At 35.9% G+C, this 14,252-nt stretch overlaps 1 protein-coding gene across 1 annotated transcript in view; it reads right to left on the reverse strand.

The window, feature by feature from the left end:
- Positions 1 to 3,987: 3,987 nt before the first annotated feature.
- prkd1 (protein kinase D1) overlaps positions 3,988 to 14,252 on the reverse strand; it is a 53,710-nt gene continuing 43,445 nt past the window's right edge. The window contains exons 16-21 of the mRNA XM_044375859.1: positions 13,587 to 13,748; positions 12,451 to 12,549; positions 8,956 to 9,116; positions 8,770 to 8,876; positions 4,912 to 4,997; positions 3,988 to 4,294 (exon numbers count right to left, since the gene is read on the reverse strand). Coding sequence (XP_044231794.1) covers positions 4,064 to 4,294; positions 4,912 to 4,997; positions 8,770 to 8,876; positions 8,956 to 9,116; positions 12,451 to 12,549; positions 13,587 to 13,748 — 846 coding nt within the window. The 3' untranslated portion in view covers positions 3,988 to 4,063. The remainder of the gene's footprint in view (positions 4,295 to 4,911; positions 4,998 to 8,769; positions 8,877 to 8,955; positions 9,117 to 12,450; positions 12,550 to 13,586; positions 13,749 to 14,252) is intronic.

Genomic DNA, 14,252 nt, shown 5'->3' on the forward strand with positions numbered 1-14,252 from the left:
CTGTGTGGATTTATTTTACTTCTGTGAGTAAATCCACTGATTGAAATTAGAATCCCACATGCTGCGTTGGTTGTCTTCCACTATGATACACTACATGGGATAAAAAACATGCTAACGTCACTCCCAATACAAATTGTTGTTTATCACACCCCACGTACGAACGTCATTGAGGCATTATTGGGCTGAGAATCATGTAGTCTGAAAGTTAAACTTTGATGATGTGAGTTGCTACATTTGAAGGTAAACATTTTCCAGCCTTTTCTTACAGAAATATGTGAAATGACCCCGACCTCTTAACGCTGCACTAGGCGGTGGCTTCACATAATGTGTTAAAGTTACATGCCGGTGCCACGAGCAATGACAGTGGAAAGTCACTTAGGATCGTATTTTGAGGAAAATGATTGTACATAAGTCATAACCAAGAGAACAAATTTTTCAGAAAACATAGTCTGCTGCTACGCTCATGGACGCGCCGTAATATCCCACTCCGGAGATGTACGTTCAGAGATGCGACTCAAAAAACATTTCTAAATTACTAATTTAAAATATCTTAACGAAGGAGACATATCAGAGAAAAAACATGCATGTTAGAAGCTATTTAGACAGTGAGATGTTTAGATGTTGCTCTAGACATCTAGGCTAGTGTCCAATTTGTTGCATCTTTCCTCGGCGCTGTCGACATGACTTTTCAATTCCCTGCAGTATTGGAAGGCAGAAATTGATGCAACTTGTGGATGTAGCGCATACATGTTACCCTGCACTGATACTAAATGTCACTAAAATGATCGAATTATTGTACATTACGGGACTTTTTGCATTATTGATCTTACATCACACAAAGGGCAAAATAAGTGTACAAATATGCTAACCATTGTACATCTGGCAACGCTGCTCTTAACGGAATTTTAACACATCACGTGCCACCACCACCACAGTTTTTTTTGTATGTTTACTAGTAAGCAAGGCAACACTAGACCAACAGAGTTTAACTGAGGCCATGATCACGTGAGAAGCTTTTTTCCTTTTACTGAAATTTAAAGCAAACAGCAAGTTAGAAACATGTTTTCATCGTTTCTAGCTAGCATCAGCTAACTATCAAAAAGTGTTTCATCATTATTATCATTATTTAAGAGCTTTACCTACAGTACTTGTAGTGTTCTGTAGGTAAAACTGAGAAACTTGACTCCAGGTAAAATTCCTAAAATTCTCAACATTGAAAAGTTTTTACAAGGCAGAAGTTGGAGATAAAAACAAAACCGATTACAAAAAGCTTCCAGAGTGATCATGGCCTTGAATTTGTGTCCATTAAAAGCTAGAACAGTGTGTACATCGGTTATATGTACAGTAAATGTGCTGAAAAACTGAAAACATTTGTACTGTTGACAGAAGACATTATCAGCATTCAGGTGAATATGCTGCCAAACATGCTGTTTGTTTTTTTGGAAAACAGGTGTTTTCCTCTTTTTTTTTAAAATTGATTTTAGTCAATGTTTTCTCTGAAAAAAGACTTGAATGTTCAGTTGCCTTCATTTAGTTCTTAAACCACAGTTAGCAAAACACACTGAAAGCTCTGCTACTGTCCAGACAGAGCCTTGGATTTGTCAAATTAAAATCTCACAAAGATTAATAAATAAATAAATAGATAAATAAATAAATCATGGTGATGCAAAAACATCTGAACACTTCTGTCGGTGTTAGATAACTGTGGATACAGTGTTCGGAAAAAGAGAACCAGAAAAATACTGATAAATATTTTTCTCTTGGTGTTTTTGGTTTTTTTTTGTTGGCACTGATTTTTGAGCAACTGAGGATTTTCATTCCAAAATGCTACATATCCATTATACCTGAAACAAAGAGTACTCCATGTAATGAATTGTTTTAATGGCTGCAGCAGTTGGTTTATCTGTAAATAATTTAATTATTTTGGATATTTTGTTTTTGGAATGAAACCCTGACCCTGACCTTTCACTGCTACCCTACAATGGAAAACATCAAGAACTATATTTATATTATGAAGGTCAACTGTGATTAGTAGAGTTTTAATTTTAGTTTAATTTTTCACTTTATACACGAAAAAAGACTTTTCTGCCAGGGCTGAGGGATGATTTTCTTTGTCATGGTGCTTATCACAGTAATTGTTTTCACTGTTGATTCATGTATGTATATTTTTATTGTTTAAACACAAAAAAATATGTATTGTATACAGGGTGAAAACTAATAGAAAATATAAGTAAAATGTACGGTGACTGAGAGAGCACAACCGTAGAAATGGCTCAAAATTCTACTTTACTTTACCAGCAAAGAGCCAGAAAATTATGGATTATGTCTTAAAACCCTTCCTAAATTTAGATTAATGACCTGCCTCCTTGTTTCATGATATACTCATTTAATTTTCATGACAGTTGTGGCTTATTTCCGTAACTTGACCATAATCATCAGTACAAAGTCTCAAAAAGAAAAGTGATGATTAGGAGAGAGGCACAAACTGGGAAGTTTCATGGTTTCCAAATATAAATGAAAGATGCTTTTCAGATTTTTTTCCTGATTGTCTTTTGATAAATAACTATGTTTCAAGGTTGAAAAGTAAATTGCATTACAATAACCAGAGAAAAAATCTATTATTTGATAATTATGACTCAGCATTTCAGAATGATCTGTGTCTTACAATCAAAAGATCCATAACTATATAACTCATAATTATAGATCCTTATCAAGTGATTATAAAGTAAGGATCTCTTAATTATTTGATCACGTAATTATGAGATCCTTGTTTTGTAATTATGAATGAATTATTTTACCTATTTTGTTTAACAGAGACAATACAAACAAAACTTAAGATTATGAGATATGGACCGTGTATTTATTTTATCGATAAATGTATTATGTTATCATTTTGACTCAGCATTTTATAATCACAAGATCCATATCTTCTTATAACGAGATCCTTGTTTCGTAAGTATTAGGTATAATTCTCATGGTAAGTTTATCTATTTGCTTGCTTATTTAACCAGTACAATACAGATACATATTGTTACCTTATTTGTAAAATCCTTGAAATTACAAAACAAGGATGCCATAATTACAAGATAAAATATCTATAAGATCCTTGTGATGACTTAACAGAGATAAAATAATTTTAACATCTTTACCTCATGATTATGAAACAAGAGTCTCATAATCAAGAGATTAAATAATTACGAGATCTAACCTTGTAATGCAAACAGATAAAACAAATCTTAAGATCCTAACCTTGTAACCATGAAACAAGGACTTTGTAATTACGAGATAAAATAAGTAACTAACTATGAGATCCTTAACCTGTGATAATTAAACGGGGATCTCGTAATTATGAGATAAAATAATTATATAATACACAATATCCTTCCCTCATGATTACAAAACAAGTATCTCATAATTACAGAAAGATACAAATAATAATAATAAATTACAAAATATTTACCTTGTGATTATGAAACAAGGCTATTATAATTTAAAAATAATAACTATTCTTGTGTCTATGTTGTAATTCCGAAACAGGGCTCTCATAAACAATAGAGAATAATTATGAAATATTTATTTTATAATTATGAAACAAGGATCTTGTAATCACTAGATGAAATAATTACGAGATCTAACCTTGTGATACAAACAGATTTTACAAAATTACAGCATCTTTACCTTAAAATTATGAAACAAGGATCTTGAATATGAGATAAGGGTCTTGTAGGACATCTAGCTGAAGCTACATCGCAGAGATATTTTATTATAATTACAAAATCATAAAGTCATAATTACGAGATAACATCTCTAATTTAATTGCAATGCACTTCCGTAGAAAAGAAGCAGGTCTACAGCATAAGTTTGGTTTGCTTTTTGGTTTAATGGACTGTGAAGGAAATTTTAATTATCTGCTATCTGTTATATTTTAATGTTATACTGTTTGTTTTTTGTAAAAGTTTGTAACTGATCTTAAAACATCTCTTTTCTAATTTTGTGCTTTTGTGTTGTTACAGTCGCTATTTCTTCGTGTTGTTGCAAAACTTTTCACGTGAACTCCCCACCCTCAAAGTTCGCTGACCCTCTCGCTGAGGGTCTCCAGCTCCTCCTCCTGCTCACGGTAACGCTCCATCCCCTGTCCGCCGTCGCTGCAGGGACCGTTGCCAAGGTAGGTGGGGTAGTCGAGGCCACTGAGCTGGGCGTGGTGATGCCAGCGCAGGTCGTCGCTCTCGTGGGTGATGTAGCGCTCGTTCATCCGGCACTCCAGGTTCCGCAGGTCCAGCCACATTTGGTAGTCCTGGTGTGCGAAACAAATACAACCTCAAACAAGAACAACGAACCAAAAAATATAGGTGGTAATATAAGCAGCAGAAAAACCAGGAGTCAGGAATGAACCAAGTCAGGAATGAACTCAAGAAACACCAGTATGCTGTTCATTTAGTCTAAAATTGAATAAATTCAAAAGTATTTCATTGTATGAATACTTTTGTCAGCCACCGTCACATGGAAAACAAGCAAACTCTTATTGTTTACTCTTAAATCTAGTGTTTAATCTCATCTTTCTCATGTAAAGATTGTTTTAATTAGGTTTTATGTTGCTCTTTACTCCAGAACACGTGCTTCAGTTTGGTATTCATTAACACTAGTCTTCTGTTAAGTCTATTATTTATCTTTAAGTCATCTTCCTTGTAGGATTTTATCTCTTCTTTCATCTAGTATTTACACTAGTATCTAGTTGTTAATCTTAGTTTAGTTTCTTCCACTTTCTCATCAGTCTTTGGTGTCCAGGTGAGTCTGCTGGTTGAAGAATCATGTAAACATGATTCGCTGGATTTGAAATTCTTTGTCACATGAATATTAATCTCAGCTGCTTAAACAAACATTATATTTTAAATGGTCTTAATAATGTCTTACCTGTAACCAAGGGTGACTGAGGGTTTTGTCAACACTGTATCTCTTCCTCATCTTAACTTGCAGTAGGTTGTTAATCAGGTCAATGGCTGCAGGGAAGGAAAGAATGAACAAATAAAAACACAAAGCAGGAAGTTTAAGAGGAAGAATTGATGAACGAGAAAATTTTGAGGTAAAAAGAGTTAGGAAGAGATGGAGGAATGAAGGAGAGGAGCAGGGGGCAGAGGATGTGGGGTTGAGGCCCCCCCCTGTGGTGAGGGGCCAGTCGGGGCTAATGAGCAAAGCTAACATGATGTTAACATTTCTTCAGGGGTCAGCGGCCTGAACAGCTCTGGGGCCCTGAGGCCCCTGTAGTCTATAGGAGACTCACTTGGCATTATGCACGTGAATGGACCAACACATGAATAGACCCCCCCAACCATCACCGTCGCTACCTCAAGCCCCAAATCTGTCTGTCCAACTCTTTCCAAGAACCGCATTGCTTCTTGAGTCCTTCCCTTGCTTCTCTGCGACAGCAGGTCATTCCTCTTTGTCACATGACCCATGTTTAATCTGTGGGGCCGAAAGGATGGCGATGTCAGTCTGTCCAACACTTCAGCTCACAGCAAGATATCTGAATCTCCCGGACAAACTGGTGTTGAAGGTTTTCCCATGATAATAAATTCATTACTTCTCTGAAATTGATCACACTTTTCTAGGGAAAACTCTAACTTGTCACCTTGCGTGAAGTTTAATTTGAAACCCATAAGACTTTATTTTACCCAGTCTGTAATTTCTAATATATTTCTTCCAAGTTTCCTTTCCAAAGAAGTATAGAAATATGGTTGTAGTTTTAGGGAAAATAGAGATGGTTCAATTGGAATCCATTAATTCCCTGGATAATCTTTGAGTCAGCAGGTCAGCTGAACATACACAATTATTTAACAGACAAGAACACACAATTCAACATACAGTATTTGAATAACAACATTTCCAAGAACGGGTAAATAGGTGAATGAGCCATGGGTCTGAATTTTCATGGAAAGAATTACGTAATTTGGTGATAATTATATGGAAATATTTATATTTCCTTGACAGTAAAGCTCACAAATAAACATACTTCATTTTTATGAAGTATGTTTATTTAAATACTTCATTTTACAGCTACAGGTGGAACTTCTGTTATAATACCAAATAACTTCCAACAAGTTTCCTGAAAAGAAGTATAGAAATTGTCTGTAATTTTAAGGAAAATACAAATGTCACTGTTGGAATCAATTAATTCCAGGTAGTTGCTAACATAACCACATATGAAGAATAAAATTTGCAGCAGCAGGTGAATGTGTCATGGGACTGATTTTTTTTACAAAGTTTTCTGGCATTAATTACGTAATTTGGTAATAATTAAAAGAAAAAGTGTAATTTCCTTGACAAAAAAGCTCAGTTCAAACTCAAATAAATATTCCAGTAACACTTTAGTTTACAGGTCTGTACTTTTGATATGTCTAATAATAAAGAAGTTTCCTGAAAAGAAGTATAGAATTTAGTAGTAATTTTAGGGAAAATAGAAACAGTTCAATTGGTACATGTCTAATCAATTAATTCCAAGTAGTTGCTAACTTGTCCTGGGTAGTCTGATGCAAAATTGTGAAAATTTGTCCATAGACAAGCACAAGATTCAATATACGAATAAAAATTGCAAAAATAGGTGAATGGAACTAAATATTTTTTGAAAATTTACTCTTATTTTCTTAGAAAGTTTCCTGAAAAGAAATGTAATTGGTAATAATTATAGGGAAAAATGGTGATTTCCTTGACAAAAATGCTCAGTTTAAACAAAAAAAAAATTAGCAGTAATTTTAGGGAAAAAAGAAACAATTGTATTGTAACATACTTGGACAACAATAAAGTATTTTGAATGGAACCGCACTAACAATATGGAAGTGTCTGTCAATCACATAAACATGGATGCCTCACATCAGCCAGAGTCCGTCATTCAGTGCAATTAAAACCAAATTTAATGGACATAATGTAATTTTATCAATGCACAGTATCTTAAACCCTCATATGACCAACTCAGTTAACATATAACCTTCCTGAGTTGTTTGAACGCTCACAAGTTGATAACTTTCCAATCTTTCCCATCCATACGACATAGCGTGAACGTGAATCTGAAGCTCTCTGATTGGATCATTCTTCCAGCAAAGCTCTCTGGGACTTGTAGTTGACTTTACTCCTGCAGTTGCCATGGCTACAGTTTTGTAGCTTTGACTTTTTGTCAGTGGAGCTGATTTTTTTTAGATCAGTGTCTCAGTGGATGATGGATGATTCAACCCGAAGGGTACCATGTCATTCTGTAATGAGCCTTCCTCCACCAACAAATACAAAGTGATCAAAGATGAATAGTTTGTTTCACCTCTCTGTGTGACTCGGTGGTTATTTTTTGTCCTCAAACATCAGTACAGGTTATTATTTATTTATCTCCAACATGTCCTTGTGTGTTGAAGTGTGTTTAAGCCTTTCTCTGCTGCTGCGTGACTCATGTTGTTGCCATCATTGTCTCTAAATGCGTCCGCCGTGTGTGTGTTGGCTGCAGTTGTCCTGTTGACTATGAGACAGATTTAAATCAGCCTGACTCACTTGCTGCTCAGCCGGATCCCCTGAAGTGCTCTTAACCTTCCCTCCGCCTCCTCATACCACCGGAGTAACTCCAGCTCCGGTTGAAAATAAACGCAAGTGGTTTTCTGTCAGTCGCAGGAGGATTAAATGTCATAGAATAAACTCTTGAGTGCGTCAACAGATCTGCATTTTCAAAGATCACTCTGAAAGGGCTTCTGTTACAGAACTTATTTTGTCCTCTGCCCACATGCAAACACGAATAAAGTTATTTAATGGAGATGCTTAATTTAGATTCTGATCAGGGTTAAATTTAAAGTTACGGCACTTTTGAAACTACATCTTTACTGTGCTTTCTGCCTTTGATTGTATCTATGTTCACTTCTAACATTGTTTTAAGGAGCACATACATACAGGTGACAAATTAAAGAGTACCTTAAGTGTGATAATTGTGAAGCACTTTACATGTATTAATCGTTTTTTTATTGCCAACAACATTATTATTATTGTTATTATGTTATTTTTATTGCCAACAAACTCCGGAGCGATAGCAGAACGTAGCTTACACCTTTTGTTTTTTCTGCTGGTAGTCCAAAGGTGGTAATAAGTACACATTTTACAACATGGCCACAGCGTGTTGCTCCCTACGCTCCCACGCTTCATTTTTTTTCTACCTTGCCGATGAGTAGACGGATCGTCGCACATGTCCCATAAACAGCCGTCCGTTCCATAGCCTTAGTTGCTAAGGTTGTTGCTAAGGTGTTTCCATGTGTTGTTCACGTTGTCCACTCTCATATTTCAGATCTGAAATAGATCAGCTCGGATATGTACAGAAGTTGATATTTCGAGTGAATACCTAGAAAAAGAAGTGAAATCCTGCTACTATAGTTTGTTTATGTAGCCTTACGAGCTGGAGGAAGCTTCCTGAGGCTGACCAATCAGAATAGAGTGGGCTCATCAGGAGGCGGGTCCTTAAAGAGACAGGAACTAAAATGGCCTGTTTCAGACAAAGGCTGAACTGAGGGGCTGCATAAAGGACCAGTAGAAGATAAATAAGGAGTTTTTAATTGTAAATCATGCAAATATATTCCAGTAGAGCCCCAGAATATAAATGTAAACCTGAATATGTGCAGAATATGTCGTCTTTAATGGCATTTGATGACGATATTTTTAACATATAACTGCTTGTTCAAGATTGCAGAGTTTTCTTGGCAATGGTGGCAACTTGTCTACTTTCACCTACAGCTTGAATTTGTCTTAATGTACCTTCCTGTGAGACTTTCTTCCAGGGGTGTGGAGGGTACATGAAGGCAGCGTTCTGGATCTGATCGTTGATATCTTCGTCTTCATTAAATGGGAACGTCCCACTGAGGCTGCAGCACACAGAGAGAAACGGTGAGTTTAATATAAAATACAGAAATAACATTAAAGAACATACGCATCTCGTCCTACCTGACGTAGATGATGACTCCGACTGACCACATGTCCAGAGAGCGGTTGTAGCCTTTGTTCCTCAGGACCTCCGGAGCGAGGTACGCCGGCGTGCCGACCACCGAACGCCGGAACGACTTCTCACCGATGATTCGAGCAAATCCAAAGTCGCATAACTTCACCTGTGGCAAGAGGACGGCAGTCTGTTACACAACATCTGAATTAAATCTCACCTGCAGCTGATTTGCAGGGGCGAAGTGCAGCCACCAGTCTGTCTCGTTGATTTATGTTAAAATACCTGCTGTTGAATGTATGAATGTACTTTCAAGCACTTTTTTTTAGTGTGCTTTTCTTTCTTTGCCATTTTGTAGTTTTTCTCTGTCACTCAGTCACTAATGTTCAAAGATGCAAAACCAGATTTGTTATATATGAGATGATTTACTGAAGTTCTACATTTATGTTTAATTTGTCTTATTTATGTTTTTGTCTTTATTGACAGTAGGTTCATGTAGATGTTGGTGGTGGTTAATTACACATTCATGAGCCTTCGTTTTCAATGTTTTCCCTTTTTTCAATCAGATGAACTAATCCCAGGAACTAAAAATCTCTTTTGTTTATTCCCGTTTTTCCACCGCATCTAAAGAACAGTGCCGATAGATAAATTATCTCCGTTGTAGATTAAAATGAACAGCGTCAGCTTTTGAAACGCAAATTTATACATTAGAAAACAACAACAGTGTCATCCTGTTCCTCTTTGTATTTACTGTTGTAATTACAATTTTGGGTCTAAAAGGAAAAATGAATAAGAACCCCTGGTTAAGACACTGTCTACCTTTAAAACACCCACAGACTGTAAAAACAGGCTTTCTGTTTAAAATCTGTCATTTATTTTTCTTCATTGACATATCAAAACAATTACTTAAAAAAAACTTTATTTTACGGTTTGAAGAAGAAAATTAAAAAAAAATAAACTGCGGTAGAGGAGAGGTGTAGAGTTACAGTTCATACAAAAGTTTTAAACAAAAAAAACAGGTATTAATAGTTTTTATAGATCTGTAATCTCAATATCTAAACTGACCTTGATGACATCACTATGACATCATCAGGGTTATTTTCTCAGACCTGACATCATACAGCTGTTTTCATTGGTGTTGATGTTAATTGTAACTTTTTCACAGAAGAGAAACTGAATCACTAACTCTCTCTCTCTCTCTCTTTTTAATTGCAACTTTATGGCCAAATTTGTTCAGATTTAGTTTAATTTCCAACATTATAAACACAATCATAGAAAGGCTGGATTATTCTTGTTCACATTAGCTGTCTGATCTCTTACAGCTAAACTCTAATTAAGCTAACTTTTATGCATCAGTGCTAAACACGTCAGTGTGTTGTTTGCTTCTTCAGATGATACACAGTAAGAAAAGTGTGAGGACTTGACAGTCTAACAACCAGCCTGATGCATCATTACACTCAGTGTGTCTGACACAAACAGCTATTTCTGGAGAGGAGACTGAAAACTGCAGAAAGCTACTAATAGTCGCACTGACGGTTAATGGACTGTTTGACAGTCTGAGTCTGTTTTTGTTTACCTGTTTGTATCCTGCTGTTTCATCTCCTCCCTGTATGCATGTATATATAAAGTCTGTATCTTATAGCTCCCATCATCAGTCTTCAGGGTCGTTTTATCACTACTGTTGTTTTGTCTTGATGCATTTGGAGTTTTGAATCTATAAATTTGACTTTCATCTCCTTGAATACCTGCTGATTTTGTGGAGCTTATATCACAGATTTTTGCAATTTTTGAGTCAAATATTGCAGACTGAATTTGTCTTTAGTCAGGTTTCCGTCCAAATTTAGCACAAATTTTAACCAAATTTTTCACAAAATCAGGAAAAGAATACGCAAATTAATGCACGTTTCCATCCTGCTGTTGTGTGAATATTAGCAGATAAACAGCAGGTGCTAATTCTCCAGTCGGTGCCATTAAATTGTCGCAGAAGAAGAAGAGAACACAACGAGATGATGTCAGTAAAAGAGCGACAGTCAAAGCTCAAATGATGGAAAACATGATGGTTTCGTTTCATGCTTTTATTGATGCACTAACTTTTCAGCCTCAGCCAAGCCTAAAAAATGTTTGCGATATTTCAAGATTTCCGTTTCCACTGTTTGTTTTTTTTTTATGTGCTAATTGAAAATGCAAATAAAAACAGGTGGATGGAAACACACCTAATGTGAAAAATGTGTTTTAGACATTGGTGGACATTTACTCAAGTACTGAACTTGAGCAAGTGTTGTACTTTTGAGGTATTTGTACTTGAGTATTTCCATTTTATTCTACATGATACTGCTACTCCACAACATTTCACAGGGAAATATTGTACTTTTTACTATCCTACATTTATTTGACAGCTTAAGTTACTTTTCAAATTAATATTTTACATAATAACATCAACTTTTAAAACACACTACATTGTTAAAGGAGTTCAAGGTCAAGTTTAAGGTTCTCCTGTTTGTGTAAAAAGCCCTTAAATGGGCTGACCCCCCCCCCTCCTGTATCGCAGACCTTCTAACGCCTTATTCCACCTCCAGGTCCCTCAGGTCGGCTGACTCGGGGCTCCTGGCTGTCTTGCAATCAAAATTTAAAAATGTGTTTTTCTTTTTGTCCCTGAAGTAGGATGTTTGAGCTTCTCTGTGCAGAATGATGTGATTTCTTAATCATCAGTCTTACACTCTGAGTCTCGTTGCTCTTTTGAATAAACTAATATGTTGAATAAAATGCAGCCCTCAAGCAGTAATGACTCATTCATGACCCAGAAAAATGGTTTGAAAATGTTCTGTTAAAGGCAAAATTAAGAACAAATATGCCTATCAAACAGAATTTTGGCCCTGAATTATATGTAACATCTCGTTTATCTAGAGGACAAAGATCTTTGATTGCACAGTTGAGAGTTGGTATTCTTCCTCTGGCCAATGAGGTCAGTCGATTCAAAAATATTCTGGAGGAAAATAGATTGTGTGAGAATTGTGATTTTGGTGAAGTGGAAAGTGAGTCCCATTTTCTATTGTACTGTACAAATTATGATGACTTAAGAGAGTTACTGTTTCATGAAATTGTTCGACTAAACCCTGAAATATTTTGGTGTTCAGATGAGCAAAAACTGGAATGGCTGTTTAATTTTGATGTATTTAAGTTTGCTAACTTTATCTCAAAAGCCTGGAAAAGAAGGCAAGGTAGATTGTTTAATTAGTGTTTACTTAGACTTTTCAGTAATATATGGTAAGCTTCCAATAATTAATTCAGAATGTCTGCACTATTTAATGATGGTCTCTAGATCTGAAGATGAAAGATTTTCTTTTTACAATATATACGTTGTACTTTGGTCCTGGCTTGTTGGAATTCAGTCATTTGATATTTATTGTAAATAACTACTAGAAATCATACAATCAATATCTACAGTATAGTAAACACACACACACACACACACACACACACACACACACACACACACTCTGTACCTGTGGAAGTGAGTCTGCAGACGCCAGCAGGACGTTTTCAGGTTTCAGATCACAGTGGACGATGTTCTTGAAGTGCAGATGACGCAGAGCCACCAGGATCTGACGATGACACACAGACAGAAAATAATTCAGTTATAATTCACTATAAAAATCTTTTCAACACAGAAATCTAATTTGACAAATTAAAAAAAAAAAAAAACGGGGTCATTAGATTCTAACAGGTTCGTCCTCTGGGCTGCAGAAATGTAATCTGGAAGTTTCTTGTGTACAAATGGAAGTTTTGACCTGATGAGACACTGGAGGAAAGGCCATCTCCTGATACAGGAAAAAAAATGGGCAGTTGCCATGGCAACTGTATGGTGCCATTTGGATGCAGCAAATTTGGACAGCTTTTTAAAAATCTAACTGAAATTAATTAAAATCTACCGAGATATGAACTTAACCTTTAACTGTTTAATCATTTTTTCCCTCTTATTTCGATTATAATTCTGCTGTGTATGAAGTGTTTTATCCATTTGTCATCTGTAAATTGAGTCGGGATTACAGGTGTAAATTATCTGTAGATCTCAACCCAACACGTTTACACTGATGTTGTTAAAATGTGATGTTGATTAAAAGTTAGTTAAGAAGAAAATGCAACAAAGATAAATAGAAACTTAGACAATAAATCATGTTGATCTGAAACAATAAGTCAATTAGTCAAAAAAAGCAACTATTTTCATTATCAAATAATTGTTTTAGTCATTTTTAAAGCAAAAAGTCTCTGTATTGATTTTCTTTGTCTTGACTGAAAAGTAAATTGATATATTTTTGGTTTTGGATTCTTAATCCGATGAAGACATCAATTTAAGTTTTAAGGAATTGTAAAAGGCATTTTTCACTATTTTATATATATTTTACACATTTTATAAACCAAACAATTAATCGATTGATCAAAAGAATAATCATCAGATTAATTGATGATGATAATAATCATTATTTGCAGCCTTAAAATCATGATTGGTTTTATTCACATTTTCAAAAAAGCGTTTTTACACTCGGCTGAGGTGGAAAAGTCGGTGCATTGATAAAAACAAATTGTGTGTATGTGTGTGTGTGTGTGTGTGTGTGTGTGTGTGTGTGTGTGTGTGTGTCACCTGTGTGACCAGGAACTTGGTGATCCTCTCGGGCAGTCGTCCTTTCTCACTGGACAGGATCATCTCCAGCATGTCTCCGTGGAGCTTCTCCATGACGACGAACACTCGCTCCGGTGTCTCGAACATGCAGTCCAGGTTGACTACGCCCGGGTGGTGCAGGCTCTGCGAGTAGGAGGATGAGGAATCATCATCATCATCATCATTAACAGTATAGATACTCTATGTTTGCTGTAGTTTACAGGTTTTGATGACTACAGTACACAGAGTTTATCCAATTTTGTCCTCCATCACTTCCATTGTAAGGTCACTATGACGAGATCTTCTAATGGTCAGTATGAACAGGAGGAATGATTACAGCAAGAAAAACAGCTTTAATGTTCATTTGGGCTCCTGACTGTTGTTTTAAGACACACTTGAAACATTGTGAACCTGTAGTTGGTGGTAGTTGGTTAGTAAAACATTTTGATTTCTGTATTTAGCACATTATTTTATGACTAAATAAAACTGGCAGCGTTCAAGAAATGGAAGAACTTAAATCAAATCAAATCATAAGTTTTATCTAAAGACTCCCACAGAGGAGGATGGAGGAGTCTGTCTGCAGGAGTGTGTTGCAGCAGCTTCTGCAGGTTGAGCAGCGCTGGAACATTATAGGATGTCACACCCCTA

The sequence above is a fragment of the Thunnus albacares genome, chromosome 15 (assembly GCF_914725855.1).
Source record: "Thunnus albacares chromosome 15, fThuAlb1.1, whole genome shotgun sequence".
In the NCBI taxonomy this organism is placed as follows: Eukaryota; Metazoa; Chordata; class Actinopteri; order Scombriformes; family Scombridae; genus Thunnus; species Thunnus albacares.